The sequence below is a fragment of the Schistocerca piceifrons genome, chromosome 4 (genome assembly GCF_021461385.2).
Source record: "Schistocerca piceifrons isolate TAMUIC-IGC-003096 chromosome 4, iqSchPice1.1, whole genome shotgun sequence".
NCBI lineage: Eukaryota > Metazoa > Arthropoda > Insecta > Orthoptera > Acrididae > Schistocerca > Schistocerca piceifrons.
The window spans coordinates 68,575,222-68,600,091 of NC_060141.1; the positions used below are offsets into that span (position 1 = coordinate 68,575,222).

At 44.5% G+C, this 24,870-nt stretch overlaps 1 protein-coding gene across 2 annotated transcripts in view; it reads left to right on the top strand.

Moving 5' to 3' along the window:
* Positions 1–24,870, top strand: part of LOC124795224 (atrial natriuretic peptide receptor 1-like) — a 1,189,640-nt gene that overhangs the window by 686,634 nt on the left and 478,136 nt on the right. For both annotated transcript variants that reach the window (XM_047259145.1, XM_047259146.1), the window contains exon 6: positions 562–700. In XM_047259145.1, coding sequence (XP_047115101.1) covers positions 562–700 — 139 coding nt within the window. The remainder of the gene's footprint in view (positions 1–561; positions 701–24,870) is intronic.

Here is a 24,870-nt window from a genome sequence, read left to right on the forward strand (position 1 = left end):
GTTGGATTAATAGAAGAGATAGACATGATCCAGCGAAAAGCAGCGCGATTCGTCATGGGGACATTTAGTCAGCGCGAGAGCGTTACGGAGATGCTGAACAAGCTCCAGTGGCGGACACTTCAAGAAAGGCGTTACGCAATACGGAGAGGTTTATTATCGAAATTACGAGAGAGCACATTCCGGGAAGAGATGGGCAAGATATTACTACCGCCCACATATATCTCGCGTAATGATCACAACGAAAAGATCCGAGAAATTAGAGCAAATACGGAGACTTACAAGCAGTCGTTCTTCCCACGCACAATTCGTGAATGGAACAGGGAAGGGGGGATCAGATAGTGGTACAATAAGTACCCTCCGCCACACACCGTAAGGTGGCTCGCGGAGTATAGATGTAGATAGAAGAAAGCAAAAATATGGAGGGGAGTAAGGCAAGGATGCCCAGTGGAACAGTGCAACATGCAAAAGAACCACAGAAACTGCTTCATCAAAGAGGTTCTCTAATGGATGTAATTTTAATTGGATTCCGAGTTGCCACAGTAGTCGTTTTCTCTGTTGCAGACGGTGGCCTACTACATCGGAGCGAACCGGCAGTTGGAATACGTGCCGGGGAAGTCCATCCACTGGGCGGGAGGCCGCACCGAACCGCCGCTCGACGTCCCCGTCTGCGGGTTCGACAACTCCCTCTGTCCGGACACCTGTAAGTACCAACCACTGCCCTGGCTCCCCGTCTAGCGCTGACAAGTGGCTAACTCGGCATATGACCTTGTTACAAACTTTTCGTTGCTTTATTAATTAACACTGAATTGGAGACATGTATAGAGGTACATCGTAGCTCTTACTAATTTAGAAGATAACTATGTCCAGATAAACAGAGATTTACCCTCTTCTAGTAACGATTCTCTCAAAGCAAGAAGGTCGTTGGGCCTGACAAATGCGCGCGCTCAATTTAATTTTCTCGGTAAGGTTGGTCAGTATCGTTACTCCTACTCCAGATCAGCGTATCGCAAGCAGATACGTGTGTGGGAGGTGAACACTCATGACGCGACGTTTGGAAAAAAAGAAAAAAGTTATGTCCCGATCGTCATTTACGGCCATGTTGTCCACTGGCCTCATGTAGTTCACTTTGATAAAAAAAATTAAGTTAAATAAATAAAAAGTCGATTGTACCGGGTGACTATAATTAAACCTTCCCTATTTAACACGTTGTAGCACGGAAAATAATTACCGTGTGACTACTAAACTTGGTATCATTAATGTCGAGGACGTGGAGAAGAGAAATAGTGGAGAATCAATGCAACTAAAACACTTTTAATGTGCCGCTACGGACAAAATGGTTCAGATGGCTCTGAGCACTATGGGACTTAACTTATGAGGTCATCAGTCCCCTAGAACTTAGAACTACTTAAAACTAACTAACCTAAGGACATCACACACATTCATGCCTGAGGCAGGATTCGAACCTGCGACCTTAGCGGTCGCGTGGTTCCAGACTGTAGCGCCTAGAACCGCTCGGCCACCGGGGCCGGCGCCGCTACGGACACCGTACCATTACTTACCGGTACCATTACTACTACAAAGGGGCTCAATATGGCACCCATCAGTGTCCATAAGAGTCTGAAAGCACAGGATTTCATTCTGCACAGCATCTCCGTACGTATCCTGGGTACCTCACTATATATACTGCGCTTCAAATCAGCACATGTGTGAATTTTCCCCTGGTAAGTTCTGTCCTTCATGTAACCTCACAACCAGAAATCACAGGGGGTGAGATCTTGTACGAATACCATTTGAGAATGGTTCGAAGCACCTACCGTGCAGTGGACCATGGGATGTTCAACTGTCATGACACAGCAAGTGCACTGCGTGACGATCGGGAATTGCGAGCAGCGTTGTCTGCCATAGCAACAGCGATTTCTTCGACCACCTGTGGTGCAACCGGTCATCGGCCTCTTACCGGAGCGACACCGAGTTCTCCACTTGATTCGAATTCCTTCACCATGCTCGGCAAAGCATGTCGGCGGGGGCGGGGAAGAAACCGTCCGTACTCCCTTCAGCCGGCGAAATTCTCGAAGTGCAGCTGCAGCATTACTGTTGTTTTGATAACAGAGCTTCACCAATAACGCCCTGCTCCTTTTATCCAAGCTCATGATAACACGTCGAAAAGTGCACTGAGACTGGTCAGGTTGTGATTATGAATCACAATGACCGATAACGGCTTCCCGTGGCTGTACTTGAACTGGACCGTGGCGCTGTGTCGCATTGAAATCATGCACCCCATACTCTGGACATTAATGCTACCAAGTTTGGCACTCGTACGGTAATTAGTTTTCGTCTTATAACGTGTTAAAAAGGTAAAGTTTAATGATAACAATCCGATATTACAACGACAGTGAAAACCGCATTCACCGTAACTCTTGTTCGATTGGTCGAGAATGTGAAAGCCGCGATTGCTTGCAATCACTGAATCTCTGTTCGCGCCGCCTCTCGGCAAATCCATGGATTGTGCAGAAAAGACAATCTAGGATTTCTGTGGTGCCCGTATGTTTTGTATGCTAATTATCTGAAGAAATTAAATTTATAGTCTGGTTAAGTTAGCGGTGTAGTTAGATAGCAACTAAGTGCTACATACGAGGGTATGCTGAAAAGTAACACTTCCAAACATTTTGTAAAAACTTGTAAAGCTTTTTAAGTAAAACGGACTTCATGAACATTCTACATCTTTATTCTTCATGTCTAAATTTTCAACCCTCTGCCGCTGTAGGGCACCGAATTGTAGCGTATAATATGGCGGTGTCTGACATAACCATGTCGGTACCTGAGAAACAGTGTGATCTAATCGAGTTGCTAACCGCAGATGAGTTCGTCCACATGTGGCGCACCCTTTCCTTCAGCATGACAATGTCTGACCCCACACGAGGGCTGCGACATTTGCAACAGTCCGACGCCCTGGGTTCTCTGTCATCGACCATCCTTCAAGCACTTCCGACATGGCGCCACCCGATTTTCATCTGTTTCTTAACCTTAAAGAACACCTTCGAGGACTTCAATTTGATAGTGATGAAGAGGTGCAAGCAGAGGTGAGGTTGCGGCTGCATCAGCGGTGTCAAACAGTCTGCAGTGACGGTCTCAACAAACTGATCTCTCGTTGGAAGACAATATGTTTCTCTCCAGGGTCACTATGTTGAGATATAAATGTGTGAACATGAAGAATGAAGGTTTAGAATGTTAATAACGTTCGTTTTAGTTAAAGAGATTTAAGAGTTTCACATAAAAAATTCGGAGGCATTACTTTTAATACCCCTTTGTACTTGCAATGAAAGATAGGTTAACTGTTGACTGAATGTTCAAGCTGCCTGCAGCCCATGGGAGCATTCTCGTCTCTTCCTTCTTTCCCCTCCTGTTAGAAAATTAGTTTATCTGGCAATTTAAATACTTTATCAAGGTGATATGATCTTCCTTTGTGCTTTAAGTGATACGTGACCGGGTATTTCCGTGAGTTTTCTGCCATTAACCGCAGACATTAAGTATATAGATGTACGTTGGACAAAACCATCTGCATTTTCAGGAACAGCATCGATGATTGTTTCAAAGCAGTCATTAACAGAATTTCTTCAAAACGTGTACATTATTCCGCACATCCAGTCCACCGCAGCAAAGTAGCAGATACTTCTCTTTTTGCAGAATGTTAAGACAAGTCGATCCCATGTGTTAAATGCCAGTTTCTAAGGTACGTTCGGCCGAAGAACGAGTGTATAAATTGCAGAGCAAGGTTACGGTTCAAAATGGTTCAAACGGCTCTGAGCACTATGGGACTTAACATCTATGGTCATCAGTCCCCTAGAACGTATAACTACTTAAACCTAACTAACCTAAGGACAGTACACAACACCCAGCCATCACGAGACAGAGAAAATCCCTGACCCCGCCGGGAATCGAACCCGAGAACCCGGGCGTGGGAAGCGAGAACGCTACCGCACGACCACGAGATGCGGGCAGCAAGGCTACGGACAGACCTCTTTTGAGTTGGATAAAGTAATGTAGCTTGAAACTTGCATTGTCTGTTTCCGAAAAGGTGGATCCGTAAAGTACATAAGCTATGGGCTTCACCCACAGTAGTTGTTGTATCCGTTTTCTCTGAGGTAAAGGCATAAAACAGTCGGTTATGTTGGTAATTTTGCATTGCAGTAAAAAATGAAAGTGAACGTAAGTTACAGCTTGTTGAAGGAACAGTTTTGCTTTGAATCTGGTGAGCTTTGGCGGTACCAGTGTGCTCGGTTTGCCAGATTTGCCGTTCCAAAGCTGAAGAAAAACCTGCCAAAGTGGTAAGGTATTAAAATGAGTGATATATGGGTAACGGAACGAATAATCCCATTCATAGCTGAAATGTATCGACATGAGTGTCATCATTATCTGAGGAATAACGACAACAGATTTGTAAATTGCGGAAAACGTAATTTATGAAACACGAGCATACGGAGCATTAGGCAAGCTTTGTGAGTGAATTGAAGAGTTTCTAGCAAATAGAGCACTGCATATCATTCTTATCGGAGAAACATCTCCCGTCTTAAAAGTATCTTCGGGCGTACCCGAAGGGAGCGTTACAGGACTACTACTTACCGCTATACGTATAAACGACCTAGTGGATGCTTTTCTGTTTGTATAGAAAAGCAGCAGCGCTAGAATACTGCAAAGAAATGCTGGAAGACCTACAAAGCATCGCCTCTTGGTGTAGTGATTGGCAGCTGACGCACAACATAAACATTTCTAAATTATTGTCCATAAACAGGCAGAAAGACCCATTGTGTTTGATTATACGATTACAGAACAGTCACTGGAATTAGTTACATCCATTAAATATGCGAGAGTATGCGAACTTTGTGACTCAAAATGTAACGACCTCGTAGAACTAATATCAGTTAAGGCCGCTGCCGGTCTGAGATTCAGTCGTCGACAATGGGGATACCTCACAGAACTCTCGTTCGAGCAACACCTGAACATTGCTCGTCTGTCTAGGACCCTTCAAAAGTAGAATTATGTGACCGGACACAGCAGAGTTGAGAGCCTGCTTTCTTGAAAGAATCAATCAAAATATTGCTCAAACTACATATATCTCGCGTAAAAATAACGGAAGTGAACTTACTGAGATCTGAACTAGCACGGAACCTTACGACCAATCGTTCTATCCGCGGACCTATCGCAGCTGTGACAGGAAAGGGCCAGAGTGACACTGGTACGCGAAGTAGCCTCCGTCTCATCTTGACATGGTGTGCGGAGTATACATCTAGATATAGTCTTGGAAACAGTCATGCATGTGACTACAGTATGACAAGAAAGACAGGCAGCAACATTTAGAACACTCCGGGCTGAATAGCGTTATGAAGAAGTTTTCTAATCATCTGTAGTACTAAAGAGTGGTCTTGCGAAAATTTTAAGGATCACATTTGATAACATGGCAGATTCTCATAAACGGAATACTACCAGATAAGAAGTAATGTTCGGTAACGAATATTTTATTTTTTATTGGCACAAAAATTTACAACTTAAGCAAGAAATGTAGCTCATAGCAGCTGTTCATATTGACAACCACCAGTTGCAGTATATTCATTGCATCGTATTCAAGGAGAGAACATTACTCTGTGTTGACTGTCAATAACGCGTTGTCCACATCTTGCCAGTGTGCAGGCAGTTATTCGGTTTGGAAACGATTAATTGAGTGTTGAATGTCCCCCATAAGCGATATCATACCAAGTTCTATCCATTTGCAGCGTTAGATCTTCATAATCCGGAGCTTGTTAGAGGACCCTGCCAATAATGTTCCAGACACTCTCGTTTGTGGAGAGATCTGGCGACCTTGCTGCCCAAGGTAGGGTTTGGCAAGTGCAAAGACGAGCAGTAGAAACTCTCGCTGTTTGGAATTATCTTGTTGAAAAGTAAGCACCAGGTGACTTTCCATAAATGGCAACAAAACGGGGCGTAGAATATCGCCGACGGGCCACTGTACTGTAAGGGAGCCGCAGGTAACAATCAAAAGAGTCCTCCGACGAAAAGACTATCATTGTTCGTTGTTCGGCCGTATGGCGGGCGACTGTCATGTTGGTATCCCATCGCAGTCTGGGACGTCGCCAAACACGTCTTCGCCAGTTTTCGGGGCTCAATTAGAAGCGTAGTTCATCACTGAAGACGGTTCTACTCCAATCAATGACATTCCAGGCCGAAGAGGTATCCGGAGCCGCCCCAGATAACGGTGGGATACCAATGTTACTGTCATGCACCAAACTGCCCGACAGCCAGGAGTGATCGTGTGGGGTGCCATTTCTTTCCAATATTTCGATTATCTCAGCGGCACCCGTACACCACAGGGGTACGTCGACCATATTCTACTCTCCGTTTTGTTGCCCTTCATGGCAAGCACTACTGGGATGACATTTCAGCCAGATAACACCCGCCCCCATACAGCGAGAGTTTGTGCTGCCTGCCTTCGTGCTTGCCAAACCCTACCGCGGCCACCAAGGTCGCCGGACCTCTCCCCACTTTGAGAAGTTTTGGAACGTTTGCAGCATTATTGGTAGGGCACTTCCGCTACCTCGGGATTTTGACTATCTAACACATAAAATGGACAGAACTTCCCACCATATCCGTCAGAAGGACTTCCAACAACTCTATCAGTCTATGCTAATCCGAATAACAGCTAGCATAACGCATGAGGTGGACCAACGCGCTACTGACTTGCTCAATTTGTGAAGTTCTTTCTCTTGAATAAACCATCCCCATCATCTGAAACTGTACTCGTTCATTTGCCTGTATATGTAAATCACATATACCGGTGTGCGTTCCGTTCGGATAATTCCTTTGTGGTGCATCGTTTTTATTTATCCTAGAGTGTATATGGTGGCAGATTTTGCATCAGGTTCCAATTTGTAGTGAAATGTGTATGAACCTTCATAAAGACTAAACTAACATTTAATTCAGTAAGCATAAATTCAGTGAATGGGGCTGTGTCCTCGTAGAACATTCTTTCCAGAGAGAAAACATCTACTGACTAAAACTTTAGCTAGTCGTTGTAGACTAATACATTACAGCAGAAGATAAATGAATACATTCACTGTTAGCAAAGTTATTTCTGCCATGTATATAAATATTTGACTAGACACAAGGTTAGATATCTTGGCTGCTTCTCTCTACATTATTCGTGCAAGATCTTGACTGATTGAAGTATAATATACGTAAATGTAACCGTATGGCCTGTAGGCTACAGGCCTAAATATGTATACAGGGTGGTCCATTGATCGTGACCGGGCCAAATATCTCACGAAATAAGCGTCAAACGAAAAAACTACAAACAAAGAAACTTGTCTAGCTGGAAGGGGGAAACCAGATGGCACTATGTTGGCCCAGTAGATGGTGCTGCCGTAGGTCAAACGGATATCAACTGCGTTTTTTTAAAGTAGGAACCCCCATTTTTATTACATATTCGTGTAGTACGTACAGAAATATGAGTGTTTTAGTTGGACCACTTTTTTCGTTTTGTGATAGAAGGCGCTGTAATAGTCACAGACATACAGCTCACAATCCTAGAAGAACGGTTCGTAACAGGTAGGTTTTCTTAAATTGAAATACAGAACGTAGGTACGTTCGAACATTTTATTTCGGTTCTTAAAAATCTGATACATGTACCTTTGTGAACTTATCATTTTTGAGAACGCATGCTGTTACAGGGTGATTACTTGTAAATACCACATTAATGTAATAAATGCTCAAAATAATGTCTGTCAATCTCAATGCATGTGGCAATATGTGTAACGACATTTCTCTCAACAGCGAGTAGTTCGCCTTCCGTAATGTTCGCATATGCATTGACAATGCGCTGACGCATGTTGTCAGGCGTTGTCGGTGCATCACGATAGCAAATATCCTTCAACTTTCCCCACAGAAAGAAATCCGGGGACGTCAGATCTGGTGAACGTGCGGGCCATGGTATGGTGCTTCGACGACCAATCCACCTGTCATGAAATATGCTATATAATACCGCTTCAACAGCACGTGAGCTATGTGCTGAACATCCATCATGTTGGAAGTACATCGCCATATTGTCATCCAGTGAAACATCTTGTAGTAACATCGGTAGAACATTATGTAGGAAATCAGCATAAATTACCGAGCGAGGTGGCGCAGTGGTTAGCACACTGGACTCGCATTCGGGAGGACGACGGTTCAATCCCGTCTCCGGCCATCCTGATTTAGGTTTTCCGTGATTTCCCTAAATCGTTTCAGGCAAATGCCGGGATGGTTCCTTTGAAAGGGCACGGCCGATTTCCTTCCCCATCCTTCCCTAACCCGAGCTTGCGCTCCGTCTCTAATGACCTCGTTGTCGACGGGACGTTAAACACCACTAACCTAACCTAACCAGCATAAATTACGCCATTTAGATTGCCATCGATAAAATGGGGGCCAATTATCCTTCCTCACATAATGCATCACCATTCATTAACCCTCCAAGGTCGCTGATATTCCACTTGTCGCAGCCATCGTGGATTTTCCGTTGCCCAATAGTGCATATTATGGCGGTTTACGATACTGCGGTTCGTGAATGACGCTTCGTCGCTAAATAGAACGCGTGCAAAAAATCTTTCAGCGTCCCGTAATTTCTCTTATGCCCAGTGGCAGAACTGTACACGACGTTCAAAGTCGTCGCAATGCAATTCCTGGTGCATAGAAATATGGTACGGGTGCAATCGATGTTGATGCAGCATTCTCAACACCGACGTTTTTGAGATTCCCGATTCTCGCGCAATTTGTGTGCTACTGATGTGCGGATTAGCCGCGACAGCAGCTAAAACACCCACTTGGGCATCATCATTTGTTGCAGGTCGTGGCTGACGTTTCACATGTGGCTGAGCACTTTCTGTTTCCTTAAATAACTTGGATGATGTCGTCCAGGTTACCGAGCAGCATAGATAGCACAGGCCCGCTGGACATTTTGATCACAATAGCCATACATCAACACTATATCGACCTTTTCCGCAATTGGTAGACAGTCCATTTTAACACGGGTAATATATCACGAAGCAAAAACCGTCCGCACTGGCGGAATGTTACGTGATACCACGTACTTACACGTTTGTGACTATTGCAGCGCCATCTATCACAAAGCGAAGAAAGTGGTCCAACTAAAACATTCATATTTCTTTACGTACTACACGAATACGTAATAAAGAATGGGGGTTCCTATTTTAAAAAAACGAAGTTAATATCGGATAGGCCTATGGCAGCACTATCTAGCGGGCCAACAATAGCGCCATCTGGTTTCCCCCTTCAAGCTAGACGAGTTTCGTTCTTTGTAGTTTTTTCGTTTGATGATTATTTCGTGAGATATTTGGCCCAGTCACTATCAATGGACCACCCTGTATACGTATATTTTAAACATGTCACAAATTCGTGCAGGAGGTAGTATTGATCAAGACTAGAAGAAAATTTCCAATAATTATATGTTCGGAGAACCAATACCTGTTAAAATATAGGCCACTCTATCCTCTCATTACTGCACTACAGGCAGTGCTGCACGTGGTTATCACGCATCCCGATACATCATTCAGCCCTTCATCACAGTAAATCATGTACTCTCTCAATCACACATCGAATTGCGTCCCACATATTGGTCGCATGCTCTTGTAACGTCCGTACAGTGTCGATAGGTTCGACAGACACCAATTCCTTTAAATACCTCCATAGCCAAAAAGCCAGTGGATTGAGATCAGGTGAAAGAGAAGACCACGCTACTGGACGTCCACGACCAATCCATGATCCAGTAGAAGTTGCGGTGCGGTACACCCACAAGAGATGTAGAAAATGGGATGGTGCGCTGTTGTATAATAAGCATAGCCGTTGTCTTTCATGAGGGGTAACGTTCTTCAGTAACGCTGATGATTCATCGCCCAAAAACTATCAATACCGAGCACTTATTAATCTGTTTCACAAGGTGTGTAGTTCCACGAGTCTATTCCTACCTCTAAATTGATACTCAAACTATCACGATGCCTTACCTTCATGATTGCTCGAGGATAAGCACCAGTACACACCTGCGTGTTATGGTAATATACTATGAATCTCTTGACAATCCTGCCTCGTCTGCATATAAAACGTGGGCTCTGAAATGCGGATCTTCAGCCATCCAATACCTGAGCTGTAACTGGACATGATCTGCTGGCCGAATAGCATGCACAGTTTGCATATGAGAAGCATGTACCACCAAGTAACACGCATTAATCGTCGCAAGTTCAAAACTGGTTGAAATGGCTCTGAGCACTATGGGACTGAACATTTGAGGTCATCAGTCCCCTTGAAATTAGAACTACTTAAACCTAACTAACTTAAGGACATCACACACATCCATGCCCATGGCAGGATTCGAACCTGCGACCGTAGCGGTCGCGTGGTTCCAGACTGAAGCGCCTAGAACCGCTCGGCAACATCGGCCGGCATCGTCGCAAGTAAAACAGCCATTATATCAGCAGGTATTAGTTTCAGGGCATATAATTATCGGAACTTTCCTTCTAGTTTTGAGCAGTACTACCTTCGAGCAATTTGTTAAACATTTTTTGGACCACCCTGTGTTTCAAAAAACAAACAGTATCAACTTTTAGCAAAATGAAGACGACTAAAGGGAAGAAAACACTAACAGCAGAATCCATTAGCGAGGTGTCCGTTTTGCCGCATCGTCCATCTACTGAAAGGGCAGTTAAGAGCAGAGTGTTCCCGGCCAGACACAGAGGATAATGGACGAGTTCAATTTCTGCGCGAAGCAGAAAGCGATGTCGGACGACGAGCGGCAGACCCGTGCACTGTTTTGGTCCCACTCAGCGGCGCGGGCCGCGGCTTGTAATGGCGGTGCCTAGAACAATATATGTGTGCGCCGGCTACCGGCCCAGGAGCTGGGGGATGGCGCTAATCCTGTTTGCTCTGCGCAGGGGCCGGATACCCGCCCGCTGCACATGCGTTTCGGCCGCACTGTTTTGTGCACGCGGTGCGTCCGCTCTGTGCTGCTACTGTCTGGCGACAGGGAGAGCTGAAAGCAGATTAAAGCGCCGCCCACAGTCTGCTCCATCAGGCGGAGAGCGAGATCACTACAAACCTAACGCTGGCTTTGTTTTCTAAGCCTCCTGTCCACGCTTCCCCATGTCGAGAGAGTCGATCCACAGCGCCCCAGTCTGTGTAGACCCGCCCGTGCTTTTACTTTTGCATAATTATTACTTTCTCAATAACAGGTTTCGTAAAATAAGACATACTTCCCTTACTAGCTAGTAACAGAAACACGAGTTATTTATCGCTTGCAATTTGGGATTTGAGATCTCTCACAGGCAGCATATAATTAAGCTTCTGAAGAAGAGAAATTTGTTAACATCGAGTATAGATTTAAGTGCCAGGATGTCGTTTCTGAAATTATTTGTATGGAGTGTAGCCCTCGATGGAAGTGAAACATGGACGATAAATAGTTTGGACAAGAAGAGAATAGAAGCTTTCGAAATGTGGTGCTACAGAAGAATGCTGAAGATTAGATGGGTAGATCACATAACGTGGCACAACTTGGCTAGAAGAAGGGATCGGTTGCTAGGACAAGTTCTGAGGCATCAAGGGATCACCAATTTAGCATTGGAGGGCAGCGTGGAGGGTAAAAATCGTAGAGGGAGACCAAGAGATGAATACACTAAGCAGATTCAGAAGGATGTAGGTTGCAGTAGGTACTGGGAGATGAAGAAGCTTGCACAGGATAGAGTAGCATGGAGAGCTGCATCAAACCAGTCTCAGGACTGAAGAGCACAACAACAACAACAATTTTAAATAGAATGCAATGAAGCAGCTTGTTGACAGTTTCATGCAACAGCACTGCACAATACTTGTTGCGGTCTTAAGATGCGAATACTGATCTGAAAAACTTTTTCGATATTTGTGGTGAGTTCCGTTGGGACCACACTGATGGGGTCATCGGTTCCTAGGCATACACACACTACTTAATCTAACTTAAACTAACTTACGCTAAGGACCACACACACCCATGCCCCGGGGAGGACTCGAACCGAGGACGGGAGAGGGGGGGGGGGGGGGGGAAGGAGCTGCGCGAACCATGGCAAGGCGCCCTAGAACGCGCAACTCATCTGAAGCAGCCGTCGAAGTCTGTCTATCCCGCTCAAGCCTCTTCAAGTGTACTCCGCTAATACACTAAAATCTCGAAGAGGAGACAAACCCCACCCGCAGACGTGTAGGATAATGATTCCAGGGTCAACACAGAAAATTTTTGATGGATCGCTACTCGAACCCGGATCTCCCGCTTAAAGCGAACGGTTGCCTTGACCACCCGGCCATCCGGACATGCTTCCTATCCGACCCAAATTCTCAGTTTTTCACGCAGCAGTAGCGTCCACCATCCATTCAACTACTTGCTCGCAGCGATCCCTGTATTACCAGCAGAGGCTCGACTCCTGTTGTGCATCTGCTCTGAAGTTATCAAGACAGTCATGACAACAAGCATACTGTACAGCATGTTTCCCTAAGAGAGTGCGAAAATGTAGCAGGACACAAAGAATGCTCCACCGAACAGTCTGAGGTAGCAAACCTGGGGTCGGAGAAGCCAGCTTAAGGAGGTAAACTTGTCTATCTCTTTGTCTAGTTTTTTTGTTTTCCAGCTTATTTACAACTAACATGCGTATAAGTTTACACATACTGTGCTGTTTGTTTACATGTACATTCTTCATTTCCTGCAAGGAAACAAGGAATTACCAGAAGCCGACTGGAGTGGCCAAGCGGTTCTAGGCGCTACAGTCTGGAACCGCGCGACCGCTACGGTCACAGGTTCGAATCCTCCCTCGGGCATGGATGTGTGTGCTGTCCTTAGGTTAGTTAGGTTTAAGTAGTTCTAAGTTCTAGGGGACTGATGACCTCAGAAGTTAAGTCCCATAGTGCTTAGAGCCATTAGAACCATTTGAACCAAGTACCAGAACTGTAGCTGCATTCGAAACACACCAAGGATATTTGTCAGGGTGCGCCAGAATCTTGTTCGCCGATGTCAAGCTTCTATTGAAGTTCATGGCTGTCAGTTTCAGAACATTTTGTAAGATACAGTACAAAGGGTTCGTTCATTATGTCAGTGATGGTATCTGCAGTTAACTGTAACTAATGTGAATCAAAAAGTACACAGTAGTGTGATTTTATTCTTATTATCTCCTAAAGCTGGCTTCTCCGACCCTAGGTTCCCTACCTCAAATTGTTCAGTGGAGCTTCCTCTAGGTCCTGTTAAATTTTTCACGCTCTTACGGAAACATCCTGTATATAGGGTGAAGAAACATTCGCGCACTCGAACTTCGCATCTTAATTCCTCACTTACTGGCAATACAAAAATGTTTCTCACAAAATTTCCTCCTGCGCGTATTTTGGGTAGTAAATGGACGTTACAGCTTGCCAATCTGGCAACACTGTAATCACTTGTACGATAACTACATCTGTCAGGATAGACGCTAGCGATGTGCAGTTTGAGCGCTGGGTAGCGTTTGGGTTATCATGCAGGAGATCGAGGGTTTGATTCTGCGTAGGGATTTATTTGTTTTATTTGGTAAAATGTAGTCGGCGTGGTACGGTATCTGGCGTCTTAACAGTCGTACAGTGATTACAGTTGGTCTCCTACAGAAGATTTGCAACTACACTATGTGATCAAAAGTATCCGGACACACCCAAACACATATCTTTTTCATATTAGGTGCATTTTGCTGCCACCTACTGCCAGGTAGTCCATATCAGCGACCTCAGTAGTTATTAGAAATCGTGAGAGAGCAGAATGGGGCACTCCGCGGAACTCACGGACTTCTAATGCGGTCAAGTGATTGGCTGTCACTTGTGTCATACGTCTGAACGCGAGATTTCACACTCCTAATCATCCCCAGGTCCACAGTTTCCGATGTGATAATGAAGTGGAAAAGTGAAGGGACACGTGCAGCACGAAAGTGTACAGGCCGAACTCATCTGTTGACTAACAGAGACCGCTGACAGTTGAAGAGGGTCGTAAGGTGTAATAGGCAGACATCTGTCCAGGCCATCACACAGGATTTCCAAACTGCATCAGGATCCACTGCAAGTAGTATGACGGTTAGGCGGGAGATGGGAAATTTGGAGTTCATGGTTGAGCGTCTGCTCGTAAGCCACACATTGCGCCGGTAAATGGCAAACGACGCCTCGCTTGGTGTAAGGAGCGTAAACATTGGACGATTGAACAATGTAAAAACATTGTATGGAGTGACGTACCACGTTACACAACGTGTCGATCCGATGGCAGGGGGTGGGTATGGCGAATTCCCGGTGGACGTCATCTGCCAGCGTGTGTAGTGCCAAAAGCAAAATTCGGACGCGATGGTGTTACCGTGTAGTCGTGTTTTTCATGGAGAGTGCTTGCACTCCTTGTTATTCTACGTGGCACTGTCACAGGCCTACATTGACGTTTTAAGCACCTTCTTGCTTCCCACTGTTGAAGAACAAATCGGGGATGACGATTGCATCTTTTAACGCGATCGAGAACCTGTTCATAATGCACGGCCTGTGGCGGAGTGGTTACACGACAATAACATCCCTATAATGGACTGGCCTGCACAGAGTCCTGACCTGAATCCTATAGAACACCTCTGGGATATGCCAGGCCTCACCGACCGACATCGATACCTCTTCTCAGTGCAGCACTCCGTGAAGAATGGGCTGCCATTCCCCAAGAAACGTTCCAGTACCTGATTGAAGGTATGCTTTCGAGAGTGGAAGCTGTCATCAGGGCTATGAGTGGGCCAACACCATATTGAATTCCATCATTAGCGATGGAGGGCACCACGAACTTGTAAGTCATTTTCAGCCAGGTGATACTTTTGATCACATAGTGTACGTACTAAGAACACAGAAATGGAAATACAATCGTTTTCATTTGTCAGGTTCTAGAGAAAGCTTTTGTATGTCACGGGCGCGAATTGTTTCACAACACTTCATCTACTAGGTTCCAAACTTGTTTTGTGTTTACCATTCTCCAATAATGCCTTAGATCTATTACTCTTGCCATGTTCAGGTCCATTACATTTTGTTAGGGCTTAACGTTACCAGTAGGGCTATCAAATGCTTTACAAATAATTTCAATGGGACCATTGGGGGAGGGAACACAGAAAACAGGTTTGGTTTCTAGTAGACGCAGTGGCGCAAAATAATTCGCGTCCACTACGTGTAAATGGCTTCTTTGAAAGCTGGACAATGAAAACGATTTTCTTTCTATTTCTGTTCATAGTATGTCATTGCAAACGTTTTATAGAACAGCCACAGAAATAGCTATATAACGATTCCGATGCCAGATACCGTATCACACAGACTACTTTAAGCAAATAAAAACAAATAAGCCTCGACCTGGAATCGAGCCCTCGACCTCCAGAATGCAGTCTCCTGCACCAATTGCACAGAACTATTTTCTCTTCTGTCAGTGGTAGTTACCCCACATGCGATTACTGTGTTGGCAGATTGCCAATCTTTAACTTCCATTTAGCGCCCGAAATACACTCCTGGAAATAGAAATAAGAACACCGTGAATTCATTGTCCCAGGAAGGGGAAACTTTATTGACACATTCCTGGGGTCAGTTACATCACATGATCACACTGACAGAACCACAGGCACATACACACAGGCAACAGAGCATGCACAATGTCGGCACTAGTACAGTGTATAACCACCTTTCGCAGCAATGCAGGCTGCTAATCTCCCATGGAGACGATCGTAGAGATGCTGGATGTAGTCCTGTGGAACGGCTTGCCATGCCATTTCCACCTGGCGCCTCAGTTGGACCAGCGTTCGTGCTGGACGTGCAGACAGCGTGAGACGACGCTTCATCCAGCACCAAACATGCTCAATGGGGGACAGATCCGGAGATCTTGCTGGCCAGGGTAGTTGACTTACACCTTCTAGAGCACGTTGGGTGGCACGGGATACATGCGGACGTGCATTGTCCTGTTGGAACAGCAAGTTCCCTTGCCGGTCTAGGAATGGTAGAACGATGGGTTCGATGACGGTTTGGATGTACCGTGCACTATTCAGTGTCCCCTCGACGATCACCAGTGGTGTACAACCAGTGTAGGAGATCGCTCCCCACACCATGATGCAGGGTGTTGGCCCTGTGTGCCTCGGTCGTATGCAGTCCTGATTGTGGCGCTCACCTGCACGGCGCCAAACACGCATACGACCATCATTGGCACCAAGGCAGAAGCGACTCTCATCGCTGAAGACGACACGTCTCCATTCGTCCCTCCATTCACGCCTGTCGCGACACCACTGGAGGCGGGCTGCACGATGTTGGGGCGTGAGCGGAAGACGGCCTAACGGTGTGCGGGACCGTAGCCCAGCTTCATGGAGACGGTTGCGAATGGTCCTCGCCGATACCCCAGGAGCAACAGTGTCCCTAATTTGCTGGGAAGTGGCGGTGCGGTCCCCTACGGCACTGCGTAGGATCCTACGGTCTTGGCGTGCATCCGTGCGTCGCTGCGGTCCGGTCCCAGGTCGACGGGCACGTGCACTTTCCGCCGACCACTGGCGACAACATCGATGTACTGTGGAGACCTCACGCCCCACGTGTTGAGCAATTCGGCGGTACGTCCACCCGGCCTCCCGCATGCCCACTATACGCCCTCGCTCAAAGTCCGTCAACTGCACATACGGTTCACGTCCACGCTGTCGCGGCATGCTACCAGTGTTAAAGACTGCGATGGAGCTCCGTATGCCACGGCAAACTGGCTGACACTGACGGCGGCGGTGCACAAATGCTGCGCAGCTAGCGCCATTCGACGGCCAACACCGCGGTTCCTGGTGTGTCCGCTGTGCCGTGCGTGTGATCATTGCTTGTACAGCCCTCTCGCAGTGTCTGGAGCAAGTATGGTGGGTCTGACACACCGGTGTCAATGTGTTCTTTTTTCCATTTCCAGTAGTGTATGCGCAGGACGTAACTTTATGAGCGACATTTTTGTATTGCCAGTATGTGAAGAATTGCGTTGCGAAGTCCGAGCACACGAATTTTTCTTCACCCTATGTACAGGGTGAGTCACGTAAGAGGTAACACCCCTATCATATCGTGAACGACTACGCATATCGAAAGGCGGTTCTCGGCAAATATTAGAATGTTCTGTTTGGTTCATGTGTATAGTTCTGATATTAACTAAGATATTGACGGAAGTATGTTTTTAACTGGAACCGTACACCTTTTATAACTGCAATGGATAGTTCTTGATAAAACAGTGATATAGCCTTTGATAATTTTGATGTTGAAACCTATTATAAAAGATTCGAGAAATGTCCTAGAATGGGAGAGAGCGGTGCCCTAGAACGGCACCGGCTATGTAAACTGGCCGAGCGGTTCTAGGCGCTGCTGCTACAGTCGCAGGTTCGAATCCTGCCTCGGGCATGGATGTATGTGATGTCCTTAGGTTAGTTTGGTTTCATTGGTTCTGAGTGTAGGGGACTGATGGCCTCAGATGTTAAGTCCCACAGTGCTTAGAGCCATTTGGAGCATTTGCTGTGCAAACACTGCCACGCAGACGTCTCGGACCGGGCTGCGAAATTGTATACTGTAAGGTAGACCAACGCTACGAAAATTAAACTTTATTTCCCCTTAAACCAACCTACAACCTAGATGCAGGTCCACCTACGAATTTTGTGCATGGAAATACGACATAGGCTAGAATCTACCGCGTCACGAAGGACTTATGAAAACTATTTCACACTAGCGTATCTTCTCAGATTTACGTAAGGTGAAACAGTGAAATCAACTGTTCATTCTTCAAAAATAAAGAGGTCCTATACGCTGCAAAAACAACTGTTGTATTAAATATCTAAATTTTTGAAGAATTTCCTGTACGTGGCTGTGTGCCTCTTAGAGGTAGAATACACGCTGTTGGACAACTGTCTCTTCCTACGCTGCTGTAAATTATATCACATGCGATACATTCGTTGAACTAAACATTTTATTAAAAATACTTTGGTGACCACCTGTACACCGCAAAATAAATATACTTCTTAACGAAACATCGTCTCATGCTGAATGTAAGCGCATAATGACAGTGTTACCAGCTACGTAAAACACGCACTATCCACTTACTTGACATTGCAGTGCACTTGGGTACACACGTAAATGAAATAAACAATTTACTAACGATTATTTAATAACCACCCAGATCTCGTAACATAAATTTTGTCTTACAAAAAGATAACTTTATTTAAGCATGTGTTCAAACTGATGACCGTGGACTGAAAGGTACATTGCAGTCACTGTTCGATAGAACTATGAACAGATGTAATAACGGTGGATGTGATGGTAGAGCGTGCACTGGGAATTCGACGACACGTATCGTCTGGCGCAGTTGGGGCTTCGTCATAGACTACATCTTTGAGTTCTCCCAAATGAAAGAAATCAAGAGGAGTCAAATCGGGTGACCTTACAGGCCATATGACAAGAGGATTTCGTCCTATCCAACGTCCATTAAAGTTCTCATCCACTATTTGCGTTGCAATACGGGACGAGTGAGCTGGACAACTTTTGTGTTGCAGTCGCTTACACTGTGGAATATCCTGTGGTAAGTTTTGCAAAAGAACATGCAGAATGTTCGTCAGAAAGTGTGCGTAAGAATGTCCATTTAGAACGCCTGAGATTAAGTAAGGTCCCATAATGTAATTTTCTATGATTCCGCGCCATACATTTACTCTCCACGGCCGTTAATGTGGTACCTGATGAAACCATTGTGGATTTTCGGCTGCCCAGTCGTGCATGTTATACCAATTCACATTAACGTGGTTAGTAAAAGATGCTTCATCGGTAAAGAGCACACGTTAGAAAAATGTAGGGTCGCCTCTCAGTTGACGAAGGGCAAACCGACAACATTCTGTACGACGTTAGAAGTCATGGTCGTCGATTGCCTGATGTAGAGACGGATGGTAGGGTCGGAAATCCTGTAGATGCAGAATGCGAATGACACTCGTCTGGCTGATTCCACATTCCTTGGCAATATGTCCCATACCACTATGCGGATTAATTAACGTCGTTGTCATAACAGCTTCATCGTGTTCTCTGTCAGTTTCAGTCTTCTTTCTTGTCCTCTTCTTGATGTTCAAGCAGCCCGTCCGCTTTAGCGTCATAATAATTCGTGCAGCTGTCTGGCGTGTTGGACACTCCCGATCCAGATAGATAGCCCAATACCTCTGTATTGTTTTTGCGGCGTTTCTTTCACATTCATCATATAAAGTTAGTATATCCTACTTCTCCTTATTGGTTTACATATCAACGCGCAACGAATGTCGAAGCAGAAATGAGCGGCCTGCAGCGTAGGCAAGTAAACAAGCAAGCGTGTGACGTTCTGACACAGCGTAGCATGAGAGCTCTGCTTTCCGGCGTATGCACCGCTAGTACCGATTCCGGCCACCGTGCTCTCAAATTCTAAGACATTTCACGAACTTTTTTACGGCAAGTTTCAACGTCAACATTAACAAACGCCTTATCACTGTAATTGTCTCCTCAGGAGTTATCGAAACCATCTATAAAAATTATACGTTTCCGTTTTAAAAAACGTACTTGCTTCAGTATCTCCGTTGATACCAATTCTAAAAACATTAACCAAACAAAAAAATACGAGCCTCTCGACGCTCCATTTACGGAAAACTATGTTTCGATATGTGTAACAATTCACTAAATAAAAGGGGTGTTACGTTTTACATGTCTCACTTTGTGTATGGCGTGTGTTCTGTCGGAAATGTTTGTGAGAACAGATGACACTCACAAACATAGACATGTCGTAGAGTACAACCTAAATCAATCTGAACTTTCTTACTGCAGTCAAGCCTTGATCATTCTCTACTGCAGAACGCTCCCCCCCCCCCTCCCCCCCCCTCTTTACCAAATATTCGAACTACCTAATTAATCTTCAGGATTCTTATGTAACACAACATGTCAAAAGCTTGTATTCTTTAGTTATCTCAAGTGTTTGCCTTCCACATTTCAGTTTCGTATTAGCTGAAAATCTAGATAAGTAAAACACAAAGGAGAAATAAAAAATGAAGCTTTGCCGAGGACATTGTAATTCAAACACAGTCACTAAATGACTTGGAAGAGCATTTGAACAAAACTGATGGTGTGTTGAAAAGAGGTTGTGGTGGTAGCATCAGCTAAAGTAAAAGGAAGCTAGTGAAATATAATCGAAACGACTCACGCGAGCCGGCCGGGGTGGCCGAGCGGTTCTAGGCGCTACAGTTTGGAACCGCGCGACCGCTACGGTCGCAGGTTCGAATCCTGCCTCGGGCATTGGTGTGTGTGATGTCCTTAGGTTAGTTAGGTTTAAGTAGTTCTAAGTTCCAGGGGACTGATGACCTCAGAAGTTAAGTCCCATAGTGCTCAGAACCATCTGAACCATTTTTGAACTCACGCGATGATGCAGGAAATACATTACGAAATGAGACTCTAAAAATAGTCGATGAGTTTCGTTATTTAGGTAGAAAAATAACTGACGATGGCTGAACTAGAGAACGTATAAAACGCAGATTGTCAATAAAAATAAGATGAAGAATTTGGTACCTTTGCATGTAAATTTTACGGTTAGGCAGTGTTTTGCTAGGGTATTTGTCCTGAGTATAGAGTTTTATGGTCGACTTTATTTCGAAGGTAGTGATATGAATCCGTGAATTTGTAAATGATGCTTTTTTGGTTTGTCAAAACATCGCAGAGACAAACCAAGATTCTGAGCCTCTAAAAATATTGTCCACATAGCACCTTTCTACTTTTTTTAAGTTCGTTATTCTACGATAAATGGTGTGCTTCTTTATCGTCTGTCGAAAACATATAGTGCTTAAAGAAAAAAAAAGAAAGATTCATAATATTGAAGTGTCCTGCCCATTAGAGTGAATTTCAATGTCGGACGGTACTAAGAATGGTCTGCTTTGTCGAGTTTTATGTGCCTGAACAACAGGAGGTAATGCTCCTTGTGGATTAGACCAGCCAGCATATTCTGCCTCTGAAACTCTTGCAGGTCTCTGAACACTGCTGACGGAGTTGGAAAATCTTTTTTCGATATACCATACACCGCTCCTCCAAAAGCTATATCTGTCAACCATTGAGAAAAATTATACCACAAAATTAGTTTGCGATCTTCTTTCTTCTTCGCAAAAAAATTAAGCTGAATTACGGATTCTGATAGCAAGAATTCTGCATCGTCTGGTAGTTGCAGTGGGGGCTTTGTAGGAAAACTTAAGATTGCCACACTACTTGAACATCACACAGTTTGGCTGAAGCGTAACCAACACTATGAAAGAAATCGGATCTTCAAAACCACTGATCGTTTTAATTGGTTTGGTTGATGGAGGAAAGACAGCATTCGGCGATCGGAAGCTTGTATTTTCTTCTTTATACTATCCGTTATATTATTACTGTGTGTCAACGTGACAGCGTAATTACAAAACTATATATAAACACATGCTGATTATATGTTGAAAGTCATCGCTCACAACTTTTCCTTTGGAATGATATATGCTGTCAGAACTCAAACATAATAGTATAACACATCAATCTGCGGATCGCTGTTCGAAACACAGAGAAGAATGGATGTTGTGACAGTTACGTAAAGCTTAGGGTAGATCTGAGCTGGATTTTCGTCCCATTTAGTGGAATGTCAGTGATTCCCAGTTAGCATACTACCACACACAGAGCACTCTTATGAGATTAATAAGTGAATCGGATGTGGCAGGGAATAAACAATGCTGCGTAGACCAATGTAAATCTGTAGTTTTCCAAGAAATGCAGAGTTCATTTACGACCAAACAACGACTGACCATAGAGCGTGGAGACAGAATTCTGCCTCTTGTGTGTGCCATGGAAATGTAACAAAAGAATATGAAAAACAAATAAAACCTTATGGAGCAGTAAACAGCAGCAGCTTGGCTGGAAACACAAAGCTATAAAAAGTACATAAAAGGAAAAGTTTGTGCATCTGATGAAGTTTGAATACTGCCGATCTGCGAGGGAAACAGTTCTTAAAGGCGAACTCGTTTACACAAGCAAAACGAAATACAGAATTAGGCACTGCCTTATACGAAATCTAAGGAGGTATGTATCTCACGCTTAACGCTGGGAATCGCATGAAGATTTCCACAACGATCATTAATTATTGTTTTCTCTATGGGTTATCAGGCATATTAAGCTGAGCTACTAACACAATATGAACTGTAATGTCAACGCAGATTGTACTCAAAGCGAATAAATCAGTGGTATCTTGGGAGCTTACTTAATGTTGGCATTTCCTACAAAACATATATTTTAGGACACTTTTAAGCTACATTTACTGGAGCTCCTGCGTGCAATTATGCTATTTCATTCACCATTACTCTTACATCCCGCTAAATGAAATTTTTTTGTATGACATCAGTGACCATTCTGAAACTTATTTTGGAAGGAGTACTCACATGTGAACAAACACGATTGAAAGTTCAGTTGAAAATAATTACGACGCCTTCATACGGTAAAACCGAGCCAAAGTATTAGGAAATAAATGTAGAGTTCCGTAAGTATAAGCAAACCGAGAACGTCTAAATGAACACATCAAACGTCAGATCATGCACCAGTAAACGAGTGTGTTTGACAGGAATGCGCTCAAAAGTAATGCCTCCGAATTTTTATTCTGTTCTCAATATCGGTTCAGGCATTACGTGTCGTACATATTACTCAGTCGACTTTCCAGCTTCGTTAATGCAAGTTGCAGCCCCTACCCCACCCCGACCGCTACAGGGCTCCGAAATGTAGTTTATAACATCGGGGTGTGTAAAGTACAGGGTAAAAATTATTAAACTGTATGGAAAAGAAACGTAAATTACTTACAAACGACGGGGTGCACACACTTTATTCCACATGTAAACGTCGCTACAGATATTCGGATTTAGGTTGTGGCATGTTCGATATACCTGCCATCATTGAGATGATGTGGCGCAGAGGAATAGCGAAATTCTGCATGACCCGCTGAAGCGTCGGAACATCTATGCTGTCTGTGACCTCCTGAATGGTTGTTTTCAGCTCGGCACTGGTTTTGGAATTATTGCTGTGCACCTTGTCTTTAATATAGCCCTACAAATAGAAGTCACATGTGTTCAGATCCAGAGAATATAGCGGCCAATCGAGGCCCACGCAGTGGCCTTTGGGTACTCCAGAACCAGAATGGGGTCCCCAAAGTGCTCCTCCAGGACATCTCTAAAGTTGAATACGAGAACATTGCACAGTATTTAATTGCAGATACTGTATGTGCGGTAAAGTAAAAATCAAATTTACAGTGATGATCCCACTTATTCTTTTAACTGCTGTTTAGTACCTGAAGACACATCAGACCAAACCGCAATCCTGCTCCTCAGCTGAAAATGAGAAAGTGATCTGCTAAATAGCTTAGGCAGATAACCTTACAATGAGAAATTAATATAGACAATACATATTTCATTTTAAGACAATGGTATTAGATTTGTGCAGGAATGTGATCAAGTGAAATACGCCAGTTCTAGAGGGCTTCGACGCTGCTAATTTTCTTACATGAAGGAACCACGTTGCTGCTTGCTTTAAATCAGTTGTGGAGATTATACCCAAGAATGGTATACCAATTTAGCTAATGCTAGCGACCACAAAGTTTACGACACTTATGTTAGTATTTGGGTGTATGTTCTTAAAACGCTAAAGCTGTTTCTTTGGAAATCAAACAGGGTGAGTTCCAGACACAGTGACTTTCAGAACGTTTCTGCCATTGTAGCGTAGCTGAAAACTTCCGAGAAATGCATCTGTAATTCAGACAGCTGAAACTTTCCGGCTGACTTGGGCTGCACGCTGAGTTGGCCGATGTTAAATGGTTTCATTGCTAGAAATCAGTGAGAGGAACGAACTCACTTTTAAACATGCAAACAAAATTAAATAACAGGTGGTATGTGCAATGCTGCCATGTTAATTATTCAAATTAATCGGAATATATTCTGTTTCAGCGGCGCGCAAGTCGTCTCTTTCGAAGCTACCAGCGGCAGTTTCCAGATTTAACTGCATGTTGTAAAGTTAATTTACAAATTGCAATGCATCTTCACTTCCATGGAAACAAATCTTCATTTTAGTCCTTTGTACATAACTCAGAAGCATGAGTGACCTTCTGGAATATACACTACTGGCCATTAAAATTGCTACACCACGACGATGACGTGCTACAGACGCGAAATTTAACCGACAGGAAGAAAATGCTGTTATATGCAAATGATCTGCTTTTCAGAGCATTCACACAAGATTGGCGCCGGTAGAATCACCTACAACGTGCTGACATGAGGAAAGTTTCCAACCGATTTCTCATGAACAAACACCAGTTGACCGGCGTTGCCTGGTGAAACGTTGTTGTGAAGCCTCGTGTAAGGAGGAGAAATGCGTACGATCACGTTTCCGACTTTGATAAAGGCCGGATTGTAGCCTATCGCGATTGCGGTTTATCGTATCGCGACATTGCTGCTCGCGTTGGTCGAGATCCAATGACTGTTAGCAGAATATGGAATCGATGGGTTCAGGAGGGTAACACGGAACGCCGTGCTGGATCGTAACGGCCTCGTATCACTAGCAGTCGAGATGACAGGCATCTTATCCTCATGGCTGTAACGGATCGTGCAGCCACGTCTCCATCCCTGAGTCAACAGATGGGGACGTTTGCACGACAACAACCATCTGCACGAACAGTTCGACGACGTTTGCAGCAGCATGGGCTATCAGCTCGGAGACAATGGCTACAGTTACCCTTGACGCTGCATCACATACAGGAGCGTCTGCGATGGTGTACTC